Raw genomic sequence first — 13,869 nt, forward strand, 5'->3', positions numbered from 1 at the left:
ACTCTGTGTCTGCACTCTGTGTCTTGGTCTTGCTCTGCACTCAGCTCTGCGCTCTGACTTTGTTCTGCTCTCAGCTCTGAACTCTGGGGCTTTGCTCTCAGCTCTGCTCTCTGTAGCTTTGCTTTGCACTTTGACCTTGCTCTGCACTCTTTGGCTTTGCTCTGCGGCTTCGCTCAGCTCTCGCTCTGTGACTCCGCTCCTTGCGGTTCTACGTCTCCTGCTCTTGGCTCCGCCTCCTGCGTTTCTGCACGTGGCTCGGCCTCCCGTGTTTCTGCATGTGGCTCCGCCTCCTGCTCTTGGCTCCGCCTCCTGCATTTCTGCACTTGGCTCCGCCTCTTGCTCTTGGCTCCACCTCCTGCGTTTCCGCACTTGGCTCCGCCTCCTGCATATCTGTTCTTGGCTCTAGCTCCTGTGCTTTCTCTCTGCATCTGCTCTTGCGGTCTTTCTCTACCTTTTCTTAAGTCCTCCTGTCTGAACAGGTTCTTACCTGTTTTACATACCTGCCTGCAGACCGGTCCTTATCGATTCTTCCAGTGTACCAGCCTAGTCCGCCTGTCCTGCCATAGAACAACCCGTACCTGCCTGCCAGAGAGCCAGCCGTGCCTGCCTGCCAGTGTCTCTGTTGTACCCGTCTGCCTGCCTGTGTCCTAACCGTGCCCGAGTGCCAGCCGTGCCCGCTTGCCTGTCTATGTTCCGTTCTCCGGTGGAATCAGCAGCCACAGCCATACACCACCCTGGAGTGGTACCTGGTAGCTTCCTGCCGCACAAGCCTGACCTCACCACTAGAGGCTCCAGCGAACACCAAGGAAGCTACTTAGTTACGCCCCTTCCAGGGTAGTCTGGTCTGTGGCACAGTGGGGCCACACCCCCGCATGCCCGCGCCAATAAGTCTGGGCGCAATATATATATATATATATATATACTGCATATCTGTCTCATTTTGCCTTTAGGTCCGATTGGCAGAACCCATCTTTGATGGGCATCATTGGTTTTAAATGTTTTTAAATTTGGTCTTTTGGTATACTCAAAGTATTGAATTATATGTCTTCTTTGGTGATCTCCGATTTAGCATGTCCTTTTTTGTGCACGTGTGACAGTTTTCCTACATGCTTCAGGACGATCCCATTTATACATTAGATATTTCGTGATAGTGCCCTACATTCCTTTCTTAAACTTAAAATAATAAATCTCCTCCTTCCCTTATTATCTCCAGTAATTGTATTATTACACAGGATATTTATGATGTTACATCGGCTCATCTTCTTCTCATTCAGGTCTCTATAATATCTGATCCTCTCAGAGAAGATCTTCTGTATAAGAGAATATTCCAGATTTACCCATCAAAGATGGATATGGACAGAGACAAGATGGCGGAGAGGATATTACACCTCACCCTAGAGATCCTCTTCTGGCTTACTGGAGAGGTGAGAGATTCTGATGACGTCACATTGCATCATTCTTATGTGTGGGAATAACAGATGGACAGAACTGGAGAGGTGAGGACTCTGGAAATGTCTGTAGTGAGATTTATTAATGTGTCTCTCCATAACCAGGATTACACAGTGGTGAAGAAGACCTCTAGTGAGTGCTGTCAGGACCCTGTAACTGAGAGATGGGGAAGACCCCTGAGCCCAATCACGGGGCCTCCACCTCACCCCCTGATACATGAGGACGTCAATGACCAAAAGATCCTAGAACTCGCCTACAAGATGATTGAGCTGCTGACTGGAGAGGTGACACTGCTGGGAATGCTGAGACCTAACACAGTAACACTATGAAGGGAACGGGGGATGACGGTATCATTGTATGTGTCAGGTTCCTATAAGGTGTCTGGATGTCGCTGTCTATTTCTCCATGGAGGAGTGGGAGTATTTAGAAGGACACAAAGATTTGTACAAGGACGTCATGATGGAGGATCCCCAGCCCCTCACATCACCAGGTAATAGACAGGACTAAATACACATGGCCTATAATTATCTGTAAGTAAAGAATTAATTCAGTCCCTGTATGTGTTTCCTCCAGATCTATCCAGTAAGAGGACAACACCAGAGAGATGTCCCCATCCTCTTCTTCTTCCACAGGACTGTAAACAAGAAGATCTCAATGTTCCTCAGGATCATCAGGTAGATGGAGAGAAGGTGTCGTGAGATCTCCACTATGATGTGTAGACGGGTGTGAAGGTCTTGTGCTCAGTCTTGTTTTATCCACGAGTATGATTTACAGTGGGGCAAAAAAGTATTTAGTCAGTCAGCAATAGTGCAAGTTCCACCACTTAAAAAGATGAGAGGCGTCTGTAATTTACATCATAGGTAGACCTCAACTATGGGAGACAAACTGAGTTAAAAAAATCCAGAAAATCACATTGTCTGTTTTTTTAACATTTAATTTGCATATTATGGTGGAAAATAAGTATTTGGTCAGAAACAAACAATCAAGATTTCTGGCTCTCACAGACCTGTAACTTCTTCTTTAAGAGTCTCCTCTTTCCTCTCCTCATTACCTGTAGTAATGGCACCTGTTTAAACTTGTTATCAGTATAAAAAGACACCTGTGCACACCCTCAAACAGTCTGACTCCAAACTCCACTATGGTGAAGACCAAAGAGCTGTCAAAGGACACCAGAAACAAAATTGTAGCCCTGCACCAGGCTGGGAAGACTGAATCTGCAATAGCCAACCAGCTTGGAGTGAAGAAATCAACAGTGGGAGCAATAATTAGAAAATGGAAGACATACAAGACCACTGATAATCTCCCTCGATCTGGAGCTCCACACAAAATCCCACCCTGTGGGGTCAGAATGATCACAAGAACGGTGAGCAAAAATCCCAGAACCACGCGGGGGGACCTAGTGAATGAACTGCAGAGAGCTGGGACCAATGTAACAAGGCCTGCCATAAGTAACACACTACGCCACCATGCACTCAGATCCTGCAGTGCCAGACGTGTCCCACTGCTTAAGCCAGTACATGTCCGGGCCCGTCTGAAGTTTGCTAGAGAGCATTTGGATGATCCAGAGGAGTTTTGGGAGAATGTCCTATGGTCTGATGAAACCAAACTGGAACTGTTTGGTAGAAACACAACTTGTCGTGTTTGGAGGAAAAAGAATACTGAGTTGCATCCATCAAACACCATACCTACTGTAAAGCATGGTTTCCACATCATGCTTTGGGGCTGTTTCTCTGCAAAGGGGCCAGGACGACTGATCCGGGTACATGAAAGAATGAATGGGGCCATGTATCGTGAGATTTTGAGTGCAAACCTGCTTCCATCAGCAAGGGCATTGAAGATGAAACGTGGCTGGGTCTTTCAACATGACAATGATCCAAAGCACACCGCCAGGGCAACGAAGGAGTGGCTTCGTAAGAAGCATTTCAAGGTCCTGGAGTGGCCTAGCCAGTCTCCAGATCTCAACCCTATAGAAAACCTTTGGAGGGAGTTGAAAGTCCGTGTTGCCAAGCGAAAAGCCAAAAACATCACTGCTCTAGAGGAGATCTGCATGGAGGAATGGGCCAACATACCAACAACAGTGTGTGCCAACCTTGTGAAGACTTACAGAAAACGTTTGACCTCTGTCATTGCCAACAAAGGATATTTTACAAAGTATTGAGATGAAATTTTGTTTCTGACCAAATACTTATTTTCCACCATAATATGCAAATTAAATCTTAAAAAAACAGACAATGTGATTTTCTGGATTTTTTTTTCTCAGTTTGTCTCCCATAGTTGAGGTCTACCTATGATAGAAATTACAGACGCCTCTCATCTTTTTAAGTGGTGGAACTTGCACTATTGCTGACTGACTAAATACTTTTTTGCCCCACTGTATACTTGTGTAATGAGAATGGTGAAGATGACAGGATTAGAGCTGATCATAGATGTGACTTCTCATCTGTCAGTGACTTTTACAATATTTGTTTCAGGGTGAAGATCTGACCCATATTAATAATACAGAGACTTATGTAAGGGGTGATGAGCGGTGTAAAGAGGCGATTCCTACATATGACTACCCAGGTGAGTAGTAACCACTAAATGCAGAGAAGTCACAGATTGTTCTCAGTCACCGGTTGTGGCTCCTTTATCGGTGGTGTAGTCTGCCGGCCTTATTACAATAGTGTGATCACAATTTGGCCTCAAATCCACAACACTCTCCTCCACCCAAACCTGTTCAAATGACTTTGGGCATAGAAAGCCCTTTTCTATAGAACTTACCTCCTGGAGGATCTACCTACCCCCTGGGATTAGAAGACGCTGACACTTACCTGCCCAGATCTGTAAACTACAAAGCCAAATGACTGCGTACATAGAATGTGCTGACAAGTTAGAAAATCACTTGAAGAAAAATATTATGATCAGCCTGTAAGAGAAAGCAAAGTGTAATGATGCTGTTGGCTTCCTAGAACCCTGATATCTTATTGGATGAATCTACCTTATCTCCCTTCTGTGCTGCTAAATGTGCTCATATGGTCCCTCCAAGACCAGGTCCAGTCTTTCTGGTTAAATTCTGCTTTTATGAGTGACAACTAAGGTCGGGGAACGTCATCGGTGGAGTAGCGGGTCACAGGGGCTAGAGCCGGCGGCATCAGCTAACTCCTGTTGCTGCCGCTAAAGAGAAATGAATATTCACTGCATTCCACGCCAATGGGCTTGGAGGGCAATGAATATTCATTTCTCTTTCATAATAATATCTTGGTATGTTTGGCCCCCAACCCCAGTCCTGGTATGCATTGTGCCATCCTTATAATTTGCCCACACCCCCATCCCCAGCCTGGCATGCATGGCGCCATCAGAAAACATTAAAATAAAGTATTACACATACCTTCCCGGCGCTCCCTTCCAACGTCCTTCTCCGATGTCAGCAACTGCTATATGCTTGTAAGCAGCGCGTGGCAGTGACGTCATGTCCTGCTCACAAGCAGAGCACAGCTGTCAGGACTATGTGCGCAAAGAGCAGTGAGTATTCATTGCTCTTCAGTAGCACGCAGTGTCAGCCGCAGGCTTTCTGCTGCTACCGGCGATCACGTGTAGCGATACTTAAGAGAAATGAATATTCATGAATACCCACTGTTCTCTGCGTTGCTTCAAAGCATAAAGCAGTTGCTGGCACCGGAGCAGGAGGCTTCGAGGGAGTGCCGGGTAGGTAATTGTAATGGTTTTTTTTTTTTGATTGTTTAATGATGGGGCCATGCATACCAGGATGGAGATGGGGTTGGGGTCACGTATAAGGATTGGGCCTTGCATTCAGGATGAGATTGGGCCCTTAAGTACAGAATTGATCACATTTTATGCTTCAGTTTTTTTTTCCTAATTTCCTCCTTTAAAACCTAGGTGCGTCCTATGGTGCGGTGTGTCTTATAGTCTGAAAAAATACAGTAATTTCAAGGAGGATTGTGATAAACTACAGGAAAAACATTACACCTGTGCCGTGTGTAAGATAGTGCTTACTGAATGTATTGGGGGGACACGCCAATCCAAAGAAAACTTCATAACCCCACGGAGTTATAGCAATCACCTCCACAAGTGCTTTCTGGTGTTCTGTCCCCACATGAAGCAAACTGAGGTGTGGTTGATTAATAAGCGTTGTGAGAGAGATAATCATAACTTCGGTATTTTCCTCCACGTGAGGCAGACAGGACCAATGCTGCTCAGCGTCCGAAGACATGATGCACTCCAGGGATTGTGCAGTCCAGACTTGTTTATTTTGTAAATCTGGACATACAGCGTATAACTGGTAATACAGTACTTTCTCCAGAAATGCAGGTGTAGACCAGGTACAGTAAGATGTAGCACCAAGTATGACTGAAAATGTGAGCAACAAAAGAGGTGGAAAGACTGATGCCTTCCTAAGCCTGGTTAAAGTGTGTCCTCTCACAACAGCAAGTAACTGAAACTGAAATGGCTGCCAGAGGAAGAGAAGACTTGACCCCTGAACCGGAAGTGGAAGACATGCCCACAAGAATAATTAATAACAAGCTGCTATACGGAAAAAGCCATTGGGTGGCAGCAGAGTAACATATAACAACATACATAGAAACTGAAGAACATACATGAAACAGCACACTCCCCGTCTGAAATTCCGTAAGGGATTTCACTATATTAATCTCCTTGAAATAAAGTCCAACAACCTAGAAAATGAAACCAAACATGCATGTAATGCAATAATAACAACTTTTAACAAGATAAGACATTAATTTAATTCAGTTCCTGAGATAATCCAAAGGAAAACCCATCTTCGGATCAGATAAGCTGCACTAGGCCAAACTATCTCTGACCCACTATAATCCAATGGACAAACTACTATTGCAGTGTTCTGTTCATAGTTTATCCTACCGGAATGTCCTCGATCGGTAGTACCAATACGAGCTCGTGGATTGGCCTCTGAAATGTCTTAGGTTCACCTTTCCTAAGGACCTTCAGCTCCACCTTCTGGACCTTACCTGTTATGGACCTGGTGGTTAGGAGCACCCGGAATGACCTGATGGTTAAAATAGAAAACCTGAGACAAGCTCTGAGGTGGTGGCAACTCTACTGACCGCAATCCCTAATCCTATCACACACACTAGAAATAGCCGTGGAGCGTGCTTAACTCTCCCTAGATGCCTCTTCACAGCCTAAGAGCTAACTACCCCTAAAGATAGAAATAGAAGCCTTACCTTGCCTCAGAGAAATTCCCCAAAGGAAAAGGCAGCCCCCCACAAATATTGACTGTGAGTTAAGAGGAAAGTGACAAACACAGGAATGGAACAGATTTTAGCAAAGGAGGCCAATGTTCTCTAAATAGACAGAGGATAGGAAAGGGAACTATGCGGTCAGTATTAAAAACTACAAAAACCACGCAGAGTGTGCAAAAAGACCTCCACACCGACTCACGGTGTGGAGGTGCAGCTCTGCACCCCCAGAGCTTCCAGCTAGCAAGGAAATATCATAATAGCAAGCTGGACTAGAACATAGCATGTACTGGGAAATATATTCAAAAACCTATGAACAACAAATGAACTAGCAGGGACTTAGCTTCTGCTGGAGTAGACAGGTCATAAGAGATCTGAACCAGTACTGAGACATTGACAGCTGGCATGAAGTAACGATCTGAGCAGAGTTAAATAGGGAAGCCAGCAGCAGCAATAAACAAGGGCAGCTGAGAAAGCCAACTTCAAAGATCAGCAGTTCCACTCAAAGCCACCAGAGGGTGTCCAAGGACAGAACTCACCAAAGTACCATTCACGACCACAGGAGGGAGCCCGAGAACGGAATTCACAACACTTACCTGTTATGACCCCAATGGCAGGGGGTCTCAAAGACAAATAGCGAAGTCTGCAAACATAAAACCTAGCTCATAGGGCAGTGGTAACTGGGCTGACCATATACCTGAACCTAGCACACAAATAACAGCAGCCGGGGAACGTACCTACGTTGATTCTAGACGTCTCGCGCCAGCCGGAGAACTAACTAACCCTAGCAGGGAAAAGAAAGACCTTTCTTGCCTCCAGAGGAAATACCCCAAAAAGTTGGATACAAGCCCCCAACAAATAATAACGGTGAGGTAAGAAGAAAAGACAAACGCAAGAAATGAACTAGGTTTTAGCAAAGAGAGGCCCACTAACTAATAGCAGAATATAGGAAGATGACTTATATGGTCAGCAAAAACCCTCTCAAAAACTCCACGCGGAATATTCAGGAACCCCCGAACCGTCTAACGGCACGGGGGGAGAACATCCGCCCCCTAGAGCTTCCAGCAGTATCAGAAATCACATTTAGTACAAGCTGGACAAAAATAGGAGCACAGTAAATAACCAAAAACAAGAAAGCAGGACTTAGCTTAATTTTGCAAAGAACCAGGACCAGCAGGAAGGAGCAAACAGAAGGATCTGATTACAACGATGCCAGGCACCAGACTGAAAATCCAGGAAGTTCAAATAGCGACACCCCTGGACTAACGAGGCCAGGTGGGTGCCAAGCAAGGGAAGGAATAACAAAGTGTCATATCACTAGTGACCACAAGAGGGAGCCAAAAAGTCTAATTTACAACACTTACCGTCTTCACTAGGGAAAGTCTTTGTAATGATTCCCATAGGCCAGTCAATCCTTTGAGCTTGTTGTTCCTTCATTAACACGATATCTCCTTTCAAATTCGGTTTACTCTGTCGCCATTTTCTTCTTCCTTGCAGAACCACAAGGTACTCCTTTCCCCACTGGTTCCAGAAGTAATCGGCGAGGTACTGTACGCGTTTCAACTGCTTCTGGTAGGAGTTTGCGTGAGTAAACTCTCCGCTGACTGTTAGCGGGTCCCCGATCTTTTGAGTAAGAAGAGTAGCCGGTGTAAGAATAGTTGGCATTTCAGGATCTATTGACACTGGGACAAGGGGTCTTGAGTTGATTATGGCAGAAACTTCAGCCAGAAGAGTAACCAAGGTCTCATGCGTAAGTCTTGAAGAGTGTATGTCCATAAGCATAGAGTTCAAGATGTTGCGTGAGATCCCGATCATCCTTTCCCAGGAACCTCCCATGTGAGAATTATGCGGAGGATTGAAGATCCAGGTGCAACCTCTCTCTGCCAGTTGATCCTGAATTGGCTTGACGTCAATATCCAGCTCTCAACATGCACCGATGAAGTTGCTTCCGCGGTCGGATCTTAACTGTTTCACTGGTCCTCTAATCGCTAGAAACCGCCGAAAAGCGTTAAACAGGCTGGATGTGTCCATAGATTCTATCACTTCTATGTGAACGGCACAGACACTCATGCAAGTGAATAGTACGGCCCAACGTTTGCTGTTGGCATGACCTCCACGAGTCCTGCGTGCAGATACCATCCATGGCCCAAAGACATCTAGGCCGACGAAGGTGAAAGGCGGTTCAGCACTCAGTCTGTCAAAGGGTAGGTCGGTGTTATGATCCGGTGGCCTTGGAGCAGCATGAGACGTACTCTGGAGAAGGTGGTACCTGTACTGACCGCAATTCCTGAACTTAACACCGCAACTAAAAGTAGCCGTGGGATGTACCTAACAAACCTAGACACCTCGACACAGCCGGAGGACTAACTACCCCTATAGATAGGAAAGGGAAATCTATCTTGCCTCAGAGAAAATCCTCAAAGGATAGACAGCCCCCCACAAATATTGACTGTGAGAGGAGAGGAAAAAACATACGCAGACTGAAAACAGGATTTAGCAAAGGAGGCCACTCTAGCTGAATAGCAAGGATAGGACAGAGTACTATGCGGTCAGTATTAAAACACTAGAAAATATCCACCACAGAACATACAAAAACTCCACATCTAACTAAAGATATGGAGGGTATATCTGCATCTCCAGATATTCCAGCTTGGCTGAATAAATCCTTAAACAGACTAAGCTGGACAAGAAAAAACATTGAAAAGCACTGAACTGTAAGGCCACAGCATGTGGACTGCAGAAACAAAAAGCCAAAACTTATCTTTGCTGATTTGAGCAGCAGAGCAGGAGAAACCAGACAGAGATGTGAATCCTCCAAGAACCATGGACAACTGGCAAGGATTGATGGATCCTGCAAACCTAAATACCCAGCAAGCCAGCAATAAGCAGGGACACCTGAGCAGAATTACAATCCAGGGACAACGCATTACCAGCAGCAACCACCGGAGGGAACCCAAGAGCAGAATTCACAACAGGTTGGCCATTTGTTGATGCACCTGTCTTCCTCTAGTTTTGCGACATTGCACATAGCAATGTATTGATCCCGCTACATGTCTTTTCATGCCTATGATCCAAAGTCCCGCAGACCGTATCTTGCCCTCTGTGACCTGCCTGCCTTGGTGTTCAGTTTTTTCATGAAAGTGCCGAATCAGTAGATCGGTGATGTGATGCCTACTGGGAATGATGCAAGGATGTTGCTCTGAATACTCTAGCTTGACTCGATTTAATCGACCACCGACTCTCAGCAAACCGAAGCTGTCCATTAGTGGATTCAAATGGGCAATGGGGCTTTTCAGAGGGATCTGCTGTTTGTGGTATAAGCATTCCCATTCAGTACTGAATACACTCTGCTGGACATAAAGTATTATAAGGGACTCGCAGTGAGAAATGTCCTTCGCAGAGAGTGGTTTTTGGCAGATGTGCCAACCATGACAGTCTTTGTCTTCATGTGAATTGTGATAAGATCTCGCAATATGGACTAACCTTGCGATAGTCTAGACGAGTTTCATCCAATTGGAGAAGCGTTCGAAGCGCTGGCACCCGAAGGTGGAGGTTGGTTTAGCGTTCGTGGCCAGAGCACTGACTTCGGGCGGACTTCTGGATCGTCAACCGGATTCTGGATGCTGAAGACTTCCTGGAAACATTCACTTCCCTTCTGTTCCAGCAGAAACTTTGGGCCTGAAAGCCAAGAAGAGTTAGCAAAAGAATTTATAGACATAGGTCTAGTGGCATGGTCGGCTGGATTAAGTTTAGATGGGATATAGTGCCACTGTTCAGGTTTGGAAGACCTTCTTATTCTCTCGATGCGGTTACTGATGTACACGTAGAAGCGCCTTGTTTGGTTGTAGATGTAACCTAAGACAACTTTACTGTCACTGTAGTATTGTATGTCATCTATGTGAGTGTCCAGCTCATGCTAAATAAAGTCTGCAGGTTCTACTGCAAGCTCGGTCCCACAGAGTTCAAGCCTGGGAATAGTGTGGTCAGGCTTGGGAGCCAACTTAGCCTTGCCGAAAACGAAACCAACATGATCTTGATTGTCGGATCCCGTCACCTTCAGGTAGGCAACAGCTGCAATGGCCTCCGTGGATGCATCCGAGAACACATGGAGTTCTGTCCTAGTGCTAGCAGCAAGTGAGATTCCAGTGTAGCATCTCGGTATATGGATTTTATCCAAGGCACACAAAGACTGCTTCCAGGTTTCCCATTTTGGTTCCTTATCAGGAGGTAGTGGGGCATCCCAGTCCTTGACGGTTTTGAAAAGCTGTATCAGAAGGGATTTACCTTGTATGGCAATTGGTGCTACGAATCCCAGTGCGTCATATAGGCTATTTACCACTGACAGGACACCAAGTTTAGTGAATGGTTTGTCTGCACAGCCGATTTGGAAACCGAAGGTGTCGGCTGACAGGTTCCACCTCAGGCCTAAGTTTCTCTGCGAAGGCGGACGGTCTGGTCCTAGGTCTATGTCCTTGAGTCCAGGTGCGTGGTCACTTGACTCAAAGGCTCTCATGACAGCCAGGCTGTTTGAAGCAATTTTGTGCAGTCTAAGCCTAGCTCGGTACAGCATATGTTGGGTCCTTTTAAGTAGGTCGATTGCCGCGTCTTTTGTGGGTAGAGATTTTAGTCCATCGTCTACGTAGAAGTCTTTCTCTACAAAGTCTCTGGTGTCTGTTCCATACTTGGACTCTCCTTCTAGTGTGGTTCTCCGCAGGCCATAGGTTGCCACTGTGGGTGAAGGGCTGTTCCCGAATATGTGCACCCGCATGCCATACTCCACCATGTCTTTGCTGGGGTCATTGTCCTTGTACCACAGGAACCTGAGGAAATTCCTGTGGTCCTCTCTGACTATGAAACAGTGGAACATCTGTTCAATGTCGGCGGTGATGGCAATGGGCTCTTTTCTGAACCTCATCAACACTCCTACTAGGTTGTTTGTCAGATTAGGACCTGTGAGGAGGACATCATTGAGAGATACGCCTTGATGTTTGGCGCTTGAATCAAAGAGGACTCTAATTTGTTTAGGTTTCTTCGGGTGATATACACCAAATGAGGGTAGGTACCAGCACTCCTCGTTTTCCTTTAAGGGAGGCGCATGGTTGTTATGGAATATTTTGGCCATAAAGGTGACGATGTGTTCTTTCATCTCTGGTTTATTGCTTAGTATGCACTGGAGAGAGTTGAATCTGGACAAGGCTTGTTCACGATTGTTCGGGAGCCTTACCCTGGTAGCTCGGAAGAGTAGGAGAAAAACCCAGTGATTAGTCTCGTCCTTAAGGAACTCATTGTCCATTATCCTGACAAATTCCTTGTCTTCAATAGACGGGGCTAGTTTGTTGTCATCCTTAGTGGTATTAAAGACCAATCTTCCTAGGTTGTCTGCATAGGGAGAAGGGATCACATCAGGCAGCTTTACAGGATCTGGAGGCTTTTCCTTCACCTCATAGTGATGAAGACACGGTTTGCAGAAAGTAGTGCGCCTATCCCGGTGTACGTAGGTCTTAAAGGATTGGACTGTTCGGTCCAAGCATACATTTCCTATGACTACCCACCCCAAGTCAAGTCTCTGGGCGTAGGGGGCATAGTCAGGACCATTACACTGTTGGCGGACTTTATGTATCCTTAAATTATCTCTGGCGAGCAGAAGTAGGATTTCAGCATCTGTGTCCAAAGGTGGGATAACGCTGGCTAAGTGTCTTTAAGTGTGGTTGGTGGAAAGCAGCTTCCGTGGTAGGGATCTCATCCCTTTGGTCTGGTATTTGATCGCATTCGATTAGCGTAGGTAGGGGTATCTCTACGTATCCATTGACAGGAGAAGCAATGAAACCTTGTGCTCCTCTGCCGCTAGTCTCTATGCGCCCCGAGCAAGTATTCAGAGTGTAGGGCAGTGTTTCCCAAGTCCGGTCCTCAAGAGCCACCAACAGGTCATGTTTTCAGGATTTCCTTAGTATGGCACAGGTGATAATTGCATCACCTGGACAGGCAAGCATTCAATGACCTGTGCAATACTAAGGAAATCCTCAAAACATGACCTGTTGGTGGCTCTTGAGGACCGGAGTTGGGGAACACTGGTGTAGGGCATTGCTGGTCCCTTGATTCTAAAGGCTTCAAAGAACTTAGGTCCAGCTAGGGATCGATTGCTCTGATCATCAATGATGGCATACATTTTAACTGCCTTCTCTGGTTGCCCTTCTGGATAAACTTTGATTAAGCATATCCTGGCACAGCATTTAGCACTTTGATTCTCCCCACATACCTCTGAGCATGAGCAGGAAACAGCTGTGGTGGACTTGGCGTAATTCTGTGGCTCCCCGCCATGGCTTGTAGCGGGACTAGAGGTAACTGCGACTGCTGGATCGCTGGTGGCTGAGGCTGGGTCCAAGGCTGATGGGTGTCTGTCACTGTGACACTCTTCACACTTAATGGCAGATTTACAGTCCTTGGCCATGTGTTCTGATGAAGCGCAGCACTTGAAACATACCCCAAGTTCGCTGAGGATTTTCTTGCGCTCCTGTATGGTTTTCGACCTGAAGCCTCTACATTTGTTCAGTGAGTGTGGTCTTTTGTGAATGGGACACTCACGATTGAAAGACTTATACCTCGACGGAATAGTGTACTGCTTTTCAGCAGGTACTGCAGGTGATGGCAGGTTAGTCTTTTTGACGCTTACACTGTTCCTCGAGTCCTTGCGTCTATGTGCGGCGCTTTAATACCTTGATGAAGGTGTTGCTGGAGCTGCAGTGTTAGACTCCAGGAAGTCAAGGCTAGTGTCGTTCCTCATTTGGGCATGTTTGTCAATGAACTTGCAGAACTGAATGAACGGAGGAAAGGTGACGTCATGTGACCTTTTATACCTGGAGATGCACACTGCCCACTTCTCTTGCAGACTATGTGGCAGCTTTGAGACGATTTGGTTCAACCCATGGGCAGTGTCCAGGTAGCACAGTCCAGACAGACGATGGTCTCTTTTAGCAAGCTCCAGCTCCATTAGCAGATCACTTAAGTCCAGAAGCTTGTGGGCTTCCTTAAGGTTGATCCTTGGAACATTCTGCAGTCTCTTGAATAGGGACTTTTCTATGGCTTCAGCGCTGCCGTAGGTTCTCTCGAGTCTCTGCCAGGCAGCTGCGAGACCTGCTTCAGCTTGCACATAGACGGTCCTAAGACTCTTAATACGATTTGTGGATTTGGGACCCAACCATTTTAC

The 13,869-nt window shown here is 46.2% G+C and overlaps 1 protein-coding gene across 3 annotated transcripts in view; it reads left to right on the top strand.

Moving 5' to 3' along the window:
* Nucleotides 1-13,869, top strand: part of LOC143767628 (uncharacterized) — a 120,533-nt gene that overhangs the window by 78,965 nt on the left and 27,699 nt on the right. For 2 of the 3 annotated variants that reach the window (XM_077256064.1, XM_077256065.1), the window contains exons 6-10: nucleotides 1,275-1,424; nucleotides 1,554-1,733; nucleotides 1,816-1,939; nucleotides 2,023-2,123; nucleotides 3,921-4,011. In XM_077256064.1, the coding sequence (XP_077112179.1) occupies nucleotides 1,275-1,424; nucleotides 1,554-1,733; nucleotides 1,816-1,939; nucleotides 2,023-2,123; nucleotides 3,921-4,011 (646 nt within the window). The remainder of the gene's footprint in view (nucleotides 1-1,274; nucleotides 1,425-1,553; nucleotides 1,734-1,815; nucleotides 1,940-2,022; nucleotides 2,124-3,920; nucleotides 4,012-13,869) is intronic. The other variant, XM_077256066.1, reaches the window with a different exon arrangement.

The sequence above is a fragment of the Ranitomeya variabilis genome, chromosome 4, assembly GCF_051348905.1.
Source record: "Ranitomeya variabilis isolate aRanVar5 chromosome 4, aRanVar5.hap1, whole genome shotgun sequence".
Lineage (NCBI taxonomy): Eukaryota > Metazoa > Chordata > Amphibia > Anura > Dendrobatidae > Ranitomeya > Ranitomeya variabilis.